The sequence below is a fragment of the Tasmannia lanceolata genome, unplaced genomic scaffold (assembly GCF_043159265.1).
Source record: "Tasmannia lanceolata isolate RefF3 unplaced genomic scaffold, GAP_Taslan_0.1 ptg000004l, whole genome shotgun sequence".
Taxonomy (NCBI): Eukaryota; Viridiplantae; Streptophyta; class Magnoliopsida; order Canellales; family Winteraceae; genus Tasmannia; species Tasmannia lanceolata.
Genome location: NW_027518681.1, coordinates 11,673,491 through 11,683,142, shown reverse-complemented (window position 1 = coordinate 11,683,142; position 9,652 = coordinate 11,673,491). Strand labels below are relative to the sequence as shown.

The 9,652-nt window shown below is 39.5% G+C and overlaps 1 protein-coding gene across 1 annotated transcript; it reads right to left on the bottom strand.

Moving 5' to 3' along the window:
- Positions 1–4,253: 4,253 nt before the first annotated feature.
- On the bottom strand, positions 4,254–7,150 carry LOC143875492 (cytochrome P450 CYP82D47-like). Its single transcript, XM_077377057.1, has 3 exons — positions 6,804–7,150; positions 5,872–6,528; positions 4,254–4,988 (listed from the first exon to the last, which is right to left on the bottom strand). The coding sequence occupies exons 1-3, from the start codon at positions 7,065–7,067 to the stop codon at positions 4,365–4,367; spliced, it is 1,545 nt and encodes a 514-aa protein (XP_077233172.1). The 5' UTR covers positions 7,068–7,150; the 3' UTR covers positions 4,254–4,364.
- Between the last annotated feature and the right edge of the window lie 2,502 nt (positions 7,151–9,652).

The following is a 9,652-nucleotide window of genomic DNA, read 5'->3' as shown; positions in this document are numbered from 1 at the left end:
AGCCTTGGTCATTGCCACCAGCATTGCCACCAGAAAATCGATCCATCTTAGTTGCTTAAACCTGTGCCTTGTTCACTTCCACTTTTATGCAACCTGCAATAAGAAATAAAAGTTTAGAAGGATGAAATGTTGATTGAAGGGGAATTTTAATACAAATGTTACATAATTGTTCAGGGTACTTATCAAGTTGTTTCAGTGAACTTCTCGTCAGCATTATCTCATTCCTTCCCACGTGACAACAAGGCAAGTGAATATGGACTCGCTTCATAACGGTAACTCAGTGTAATTCCTATGATTATTTGATATGTGACTGTGTTAGAAGGTAAAGGCATCGCATATGTTTCAATACCATATTTCTTTAGGCTTTCATTTCAGAAAGCAAATTTGCTATGATTTATGTTAGATAAAGTTGTAAATTAAAATAGACCCAGCATGTTCATAAAGAAAAATTGTAGATTCTGTATGCCATTCTAGGATTTGGAAATGAGAGAGGAAGGACTAAGGCAGACCCTTAGATTCGTCCTTGGGCAAAAGCCAAAAGTTACCCAGGCTGAGAGCGTATGACACCTGGCTGACAATGCATTTCGGGTGGAACCATATGGTGACCCAAAGAGAACCCTAGAAAGGAGCACGTCTCATTAGGGGACGGAGGACTCCTTGATGGTCAATAGTTGATGGCCAGGCTGGAAGGCCACAGAACATGATCTTATTGGGAATTGCCGTATGACTATTGGGGATGAGAGTACATATTGCTTGATTTATTTCCACCTATATTTCTTCTTGAAATTTGAATAAATAAAATGCCAATGTAGTTATGTCTCATTTATGTAGGATTTGAGAAAAACTGTATAGTTTAAAATGGATTCTAATATTGATCATTGAGAATTTTTATGGTTATTGTACCGTGTTGCTTTTATGTCGTTAGCCCTTTTTCCTTGCTCTTACGTTGCTACATTTCCCTCCACAGGATTAGTAGAAGAGGGAGCCTTCGCAAACGAAGACATATAAATAAAGCGGGAATGGGAAAATAAATAGAGAGGGTGGGGTGACAGTTGGGTCACCTGTCGTTTTATTAAACTCAGTTTAAGTTATTAAATTTCGGGCTGTAACAAATTTTATTTGGAATGCTAGGTCTTTAATTTGGAACAGAGTGAGTTTTAAAATTATGGATGGATTTTATTATTGTGAATGCTTCCGTTCAATTAAGTTGTTCCTTTTAAAATATATATATATATATATATATATATATATATATATATATATATAATTCAGGTGATTTGTCAAAATAGGTGTAGCGGCCTGGTTCTGGAAATTGGGTCGTTACAGCCTTATGTTTGTTTTGTTTGTTCTCACAGTAAGCTTTATTTCACTTATCCAGAAAAGATCAAAGAGGAATGCTAGCGTCATGCGGAAGCTTCTCCCAAAGGCATTTTAAGTGCAGTTTTCTAGATGGGTTTATTTCATCATTGACATTGCAGAAATCAGAAGCTTAGACGACAGACAAGGTTGCTTCATGAGTAGGAAAAACTCGTAATAAAGGAAATGGGTGATTCTCAGACCAATTTCAAACCAACATAAAGATTCTGTAATAAATCTCCAGTTCTCCTTGAAAAAATGAAATCCTATTAGGACTCGTTTGGATGCCGAGAAGATTTTGATTTGGATTTCTCACATTTGCAGCCCTTTTTGCATTGTAATTTGGATTTCTCACATTTCTAATTCAGCATCTAATAGTGAAAAAAATCAGATGTCTTTGCTGTGGAAATAAGAAATTGGAAATATATTATTTTTAAAAAAATACATTGTCCAATAAAATTCAGTGGGTTGCCTTAATCAACTCTTTTTTCGCTGAACACCTGAAGCAGTAAATATATTGTTTTTAAAAAACACATTGTCCAATAAAATTCTGACTGTTTTGAAGCGGCTCACAACCAATTGACGTACCATTCCTCAAACTTGATATATTTATACGGAAATTAAATCACCGCTGCAATCTTTTGATATTCCGCGAAAGCTTCTTGTCTTTTAGTATTTACTATTTAAATGGCTGTCAAAAGGTTATTACCGTTCCCAAAAAGCTCTAACAAGCCCTTTAAATACTAAAGGACAATCTAAATGGCTTGCACGTGCAACGCACGTGCATTTTTACTAGTATCCTAAAAAGGAAAAATCAGAAAATCTTCATAGCATTAAAAATGACAAAAATATCCTTATCACGAGAAAATAAAAAATAGAAAATACAATATCATATAGGAGAATAGAGTTCCTGCGCTCGAGCGCATATAGGCTTATCTGCGCTCGAGCACAAAAACAGGGTGAGGCCACATTTTGGGTGAGATCCAAAGCATTCATTTGATGAGCCCTTTCATGGGTAGGGTGTCCACCGAAAATCAGCTCCATTGGATCACCTTAAGGTGTCCATTTGTGGGGCCAAAAATGGACAGATTTGTGGACAAACAGTATCTGTCCATTTTTGGTTCCACAAATGGACTCCCATTGGTGATCCAATGGAGCTGATTTTTCGTAGGGTCCCCATCCATGATGGGGCCTTCCAAATGAATGGTTAGGATCACCCCCTAATGGGTCCACCCCCTGTTTCCGTAAGCGAGCACATATAAGCCTATCTACGCTCGAGCGCATGAACTCTCTCTCTCTCTCTCTCTCTCTATATATATATATATATATATATATATATATATATATAGAGGATAGTGTTTCTAGTCTAGTCAGCCGACTAGAGATCATTCTCTAGTCCGCCGACCAAAAACACATGGGTCCCACCTTATTTGGGTGATGCAAAGCATTCATTTGATGGGCCCTGACATAGAGACGGTGTCCACAAGAAATTAGCTCTATAGGATCATCCCAACCCTATGATTTGTGGAGCTTAAAATGGACGGCTATAAACCGCCACAAATCTGTCCATTTTTTAACTCCACAAATCGAAGGATTAAGAAGATCCTATGAAGCTGAATTTTTGTGGACATCCTATCTATGATGAGGCCTATCAAATGAATGCTTTAGATCACCACAAAATATGTGGGACCCATGTGTTTTTGGTCGGCGGACTAGAGAATGATCTCTAGTCGGCCGACTAGAAACGCTTTCCTATATATATATATATATATATATATATATATATATATATATATATATATATATATATATATATATATAATGGGGCACCAACCTTGATATATATTTGATCTAGTGACAACAAACCTTTTCAGAGGCTGTTGTTGGATAAATTATCAGCGGTGGCACCTCTAACGGCAACTAGGGCTCCGTTGAGGAATAGGATGGCACCAAATGTATCCATATACTCCATAGGGTCCTTGGAGCCGTCGTAATGGGCGAACAATGGTATTTGGAGCCGTCATGAGCACACCGGTGATCTTCAAAGTGAATGGAACATCGTAGTTGAGGTGATGATTGAATAATGCCGTCTCCGGCGTCCGAGGTGGGGAAGAGAGGTTAGGAGCAATCCATGAGAGGTCAGTTGACTGGAGAGGGTCCCCCTTTGTATAGGCAGGAATTCCAGTATCTTGGGTGCGATGTTATGGTGACAAGGACCGTGTATATTGCTGGAGATGCCAGCATGACAGTGCATGCCTGTACGATACTTGAAGATGATTCGACAGGATAGGAAAACTGGTGGTGATAGATTGGCGGATGGCTGAATCCTGACTTTAATAAGGCGAAACATAGATATGTGTCAGATCCTAGAGAGGTCAGTTCATGATGGCGATGAGCTGTCAAGGAGCTTCCTTGTAGAAGACGTTTTACGGCTCGGAGGAGTTAAGTGAGGGTCAGTTGGAGTCGGTCTTGGCTTCTGAGATGGCTGAGAAGTTCAGCAGGGGTTGTGGTGCCACATGTCGTGATCTGGGGTCGCATTGTGTGTGTTGCTGGACGGATCTTGTGCCACATGGCGTGGTTAGATTTCAACCCCAATACTATACTTTGTTGAGAAATAATATCCACACTCCTGTTGGGGGTTCTACACAAAAGCGAAGATCCCACATCAAAGTGAAGTGAATGAATGGGTGTGGATGGGCTTATAAGGACCTGGGCACCCTCCTCTTAACATCTAGATTTTAAGAGTGAGTTGTACCTGGGTCCCAACAACTCCCTTGTTTTCACAATGCACTCCTTTATCAAATACAATTTTTACAGGCAATTGACCTTTTTGGGGATCTGTTACAACTTCAACAATTAAATAATTAGGGAGGACTAAATTAACAAGAGCGCAGATATCATTTCCCATACTATTTCACATAGATAGAAGAAAAATACACGAAGCTTGAACTATCATCAGGCAACCAACAGCAATCTTCTTACAATACTTCAATTTTTACTACCCGCTACTATTCATTGAGCTTGGAAGGAAGTCGTCCCATGAAGAGGACTTCCAGTGGCGTAGCTTTGGTAATGTTCAGCCCTAAGCCCTCCGACATGTCAACAGGTGCACCCGACGGGGTCGACATATCGAACCCATGAAGAAGACGAGCAAGCGCCAAGTGCATGACCTGCAGTGCGAACGAGATCCCCGGGCAGGAGCTTCTACCGGACCCAAACGGAATGCACTCGAAATGTTGGCCCCTTATATCCACATCCACATGAGTAGTGAGAAATCTCTCAGGCCGGAACTCAAGTGGGTCCGACCACACGCGTGGGTCCCTTTGCAACTTCCAAAGGTTCACCATTATGCGGGTCCCAGCCGGGACATGATACCCGTCCACTTGGCAATCTTCGATTGCTGAGTGTGGCACATTGAGGGGTGCAGCAGGGTAGAGGCGCATTGTTTCCTTGATGATCGCTTGGAGGTACACTAGATTATTGATGTCGGATTCGTCCACCTGTCTATCTTTGCCTACGTGGATGTCCAACTCATCTTGGGCTTTCTTTAACACGTGGGGATGGTTAAGTAGTAAAGAGAGGACCCATGTTAGGGTTAAGGCTGTAGTGTCAGTGCCACCTAAGATAAGAGACTACAAAATTGAATGCAAAGTTGTTAGAAACTATAATAGAAGGACTGTAGGAATGCAAAACTCAGAGGTGCCCTTGCAAAAATGGGATGAAAGGGCGCCCCCAATGGATCCAACAAATGCACTATGGTGAAGTGGATCCATTGGGGCGCTCTTTCATCCCATTTTTGCAAGGGCGCCTCAGATTTTTATTTTATTTTTTTGAAAATTCTGCAGTCAAGAAACCAATCCAAAAGGTCGCCTCAGACTTTAGAACTAAGTAAGTATAGCCTTACTAGTATTCCATGCCCATGCTATCCATTGGTCAAACAGGTGGGCCACGCCCCCATCAAAATATGGTGGGCCACGCCCCATCAAAATATGTGTAAAATGGTGGGCCCCACATTATATAATAAACCAGATTTTGAAACCCGTTTCTTGAATTGAGGAAACTGATTCCTAAATTTTGGGGTTTTTTTTTTAATTTTTTAAAGTTTAGAACTTAATAAAAAATTTACCAGTTACATTTAGCGAAGGAATTTAATGTCATTTGCAACTTTTAACCTATATAAGGTCAATGAATTATTATTAGTGTTCTCATTGCTTCTGAAATATGATGAATTGGTAAAATATTAAATTAATATTAAAAAAAAAAAAATTTTGTCAAATTTCGGAAAAACCGAAATTTCTACCGAAATTCCGAAATTCCGAAATTTAGGCCGAAATAAATGACCGTTTCGGTTTTGGTCAATTTCGGTGTCGGTAAATCCGAAATTTAAAACCATGATATAGTCTGCACTTCATTCTGATTTCGACCGAAATCCGGAATTTCGGATTTCGGTCGAAATTTAAAACCATGATATAGTCTGCACTTCATTCTCAAAAAGTCTTTGGAATAGCAACGTACCAGACAAGTTGCCTTGATGATGGTACCTGAATCGTAATCGTTAATCTTGGCTTCATCAACGATCGACAACATCACATCCATGAAATCCTGATCAACATGACCACCCTCGTCGGAGATTCTTTTCCGGCGATGCTCCTCCAGCCAATTGGAAAGAACATAATCTAGTTCTTTAGCTGTCTTCTTCATGGTAGCTTCATGACCTTGAAGATCAAACCACTTCAAAAAAGGCAGCAGATCGGACACAACAAAAACTCCGAGGAGGTAAAGCAATTGACTCAACTCATGTCTAAATCCGCTCCCCTCACCCTTCTCACCGGAGTATCTTTTTCCGGTGACTATCTTCACGACGACATTCATAGTCAATTCCCCAAACCATTCCTTCATCTCTACCATAACTGGTTGTCTATTGTTCTTAACCCACAGTCCATACAAGTCCTTTATGCATGTATCAATCTCCATGGCTCGGATGGGCTTGAGTAATTCAAGCCGGCGGTGGGACAACAACTCGAGTGTGGCTATCTTGCGTATCTCTCGCCAGTAGGGCCCATAACGGGCGAGGCCCACCATGGCGTAGTTGTAGCCCAAGAGCTCACCGGCGGCAAAGGTAGGACGATCTGCAAGAACCCTGTCTCTGGTAGTAAAGCACTCCTTAGATACCTGTAGTACGAAGAAAGTAAAACATGCAAAGATTGGTCAAACAAGCTCCCATATGCTCTATGAGAGAATTGTTAAAAAAGTTGTGTTAATTAAAATTTTTCAAACCCGAAACCTAGATAATCTTACCATGTATAAAATTGCAATATGTAATTAACATAACATGTAATTAGATAAGAGAACCTCATGCATCATCTAGGAAGAAATTGAAAGTCACTCTAATCTACACAATATCAGTATGAAAATTGCTATCAACTAAAAATTCCAACAATATATACCTCCCAACTGCTCACGATAAGGATGCGGCGCATACCCATCCAGATGGTTAAGGTGGGTCCGTACTTATCTGCCATGGCGGCTAGGGTTCGAAAGAGAGGTGCACCGCCGCCGAGCAAGTGGAGGTGGCCGATTACAGGCCAGGCACCCGCTGGTTCGGGTGCCTCCTTGGTCTTACTCTTCTTAGTCCTGGCTCTCCACAGTTTGTAGAGAAGAACCACGGCAATAAGCACAGCAAGTGATTGCAAATGGAGAAGAAAATCCATTGCTGGGTTGTGAATGGTGAACTAGGAGCATGGCCTCTGTATTTAAGTCCATTGGATGACTATTTTATTATTTAGTTGTTTTTATATATTTTAACCAACAAACCGCTTTTTTAATAGATTTGAGTGTGAGGCTGAGACTACGAATTCTATCGATGGCTTGAAAAAACATGTGGTTAAAATTGGCTGAATAGAAGATAAGGGATTATATCATTAGGGGCCCGTTTGGATACCTCCCATTTTCTATTTGGATTTGGAATTGAGTTTTCAATACAAATTGAATAGATCCAGCAGCTCATGTAGAGGGAGACTGAGAGGGAAGGGGGTACTTTGTAGTAGAGGGGAGAGGTTGAGGAGCAAAGAGGGTGAAGGAAACTGCCAGATCTATCGATTTCTAAATTCTAATTTCCACAGCAAATTTAGAAATCTGATTTTTTTTTTTCACTGTCAGGTGCTGAATTAGAAATCCAAGAATTTCATCCGATCCAAATTAAAACGCAAAAAGGGCTGCAAATGTGAGAAATCCAAATCAAAATCTTCATGGCATCCAAACGGGCCCCAGAGGTATTTTATGTTGTGGGAGTGTATTTCTACTGAAATACAGGTTGGAAAAATGTACAGTGTGGCACACTTATTTAGATTATCTAAACCATTCCTTTGTTAGACCCGTCGTATATAGCGTCGTTAAAAATTGTTCTTCCCAAGATGCTACTAAATCCTCTGATATATTTGGTGTAAAATGGACAGATCAGAAAGTCCATCAACAACGATGGTATGGAAACCACTAAAAATTAAAACTTTCTAATCATCCTATGGAGAATATGGCATGCCTATGGCATATGTTGATAATTATGGAGCTCAGATAAGGTAGTCATTCCAATCTATGAATGGAGTCTCTTAGAATCTACAAAGAATGTGATAATGGATGAAGAGGACATCTTATTAATCGAATGGGAGATGATAAATTCGCACCCATTGTAGGATTATTCACACCCCTTATAAGGTGAATTGTGGCAGACTTTAACGGCTTTTGATTCCAAATCACGTTAACAGGGGTGCACGATGGCAACGTGGGAACCACGAGATTCTACATCGGGGCTTCCGAGATCTTTCCTGAGGGATATTTCTGCCCTCATAGTCAAACTGAGGTTACCTCGTCCTGAGCTATGATTCCATTTGTTAGGGAATTTAATTGGATAGAACTCGCCCCTAAAAGCTAGCTTTTAGAGGGAGGGTGCCCATTCCCTTATAACCCATCCACATCCACTCATTTTTTCTGATGTGGGATGATTTGCTTTTGGGTGGAACCCCAACAAATTTATTAATTGAACTTTTTCTACAAAATGCTAGTACGTCCACATAAGGTTCTAATATGTGGACATACAAACCAATCGGAACCACACAGATCCTATTTTCTATCAATGATCGAAAGTCATTTGAAAAATAACCCGAAAAAAGGAAAAAAGGAAAGAAAATATTGGTGGATCTATGAAGCAAATTGTCATTAAGCCCATTGGAGTTTACTAGGGGTGTAAATGGATATTCGGAAATTCGATTACCGTCCGCATCCGAATCCGTTTAAAGCGAATATTATCCGAATCAGTTTCAAGCGGATATTATCCGAATCCGTTTATGAGATATCCGGCTCTTAGCGGATTTGAATCTGGTAAACGGTATATCTGATCCATTTACCATCCCAATCCGAGAAGTAAATCCTTTTTATTTATTATTAATAATATCATTAATATTTATTTTTAGTAATGACACACTATCTTTTGTTTCTATAAGAAAAGTGAATATTCTTTTTTGAAAAAAATAAAATAAAAACAAAAATAGCACAAACCCATTCCATCAAAATAACCCAGACCCATTCCATCATATACAAAAAAAGAAGGAAAAACCCAAAGACCACTACCAACACTATCATCCATCCCCATCGCCTCCCTCTCTCTCTCTCTACCTTTGTTTTAAAAAGAAGAAGAGGATCTCATATATTTTAGGGTTTGAGAGTTAATTTTGTGAAGAGAATGTAGAGGTCTAGTTTTAGGGTTTGGAAAATTCATTCGAGTAAGTAGGAGAAAAAAGATAAAGTGCTGCAATAAAATGTTCGAATTTACAGGATAAACGGATCGGATAATATCCGAATTCAAACAATATCCGACGGATACAAATTCGGTAATAGATATTAAATATCCGTCGAATCCGAATCCGAATCCGAATTCGGATAGTGTATACTGTAATCGAATTCGGATATAGCCATATCCGCTCCGAATTCGATCCGTTTACACCCCTAGAGTTTACTTGAAATTATTCCTTAAGCGGTAATTATTATAATATAAGAGTGTCCAAGGCAAGTTCACAAATCTTATTTTAAGGCCCCTCGGAGAAAAGGCACCTGTGGAATGAATTAAATTAATAACTTAAACCCCACTATGATGTCACCTCTTTTATCCTGAGAAAAGGGAGACATCAAAATGAAATTTGTGAAATTACCTAGACGCTCTATATTATAATAGTAGCCCATTTCGTGAATTGACTACAATATAGTAATTACGGTTATACATATGACAAAGCCAATCATCTGATTA

Excerpts from the sequence above, each read along its gene's own strand:
- LOC143875492 (XM_077377057.1), bottom strand. The coding sequence starts at position 7,067 with ATGGATTTTCTTCTCCATTTGCAATCACTTGCTGTGCTTATTGCCGTG. Across the intron at positions 6,529-6,803 it reads TTATCGTGAGCAGTTGGGAG|GTATCTAAGGAGTGCTTTAC; the intron begins GTATATATTGTT and ends TTCGTACTACAG. Across the intron at positions 4,989-5,871 it reads TCATCAAGGCAACTTGTCTG|TCTCTTATCTTAGGTGGCAC; the intron begins GTACGTTGCTAT and ends TCAATTTTGTAG.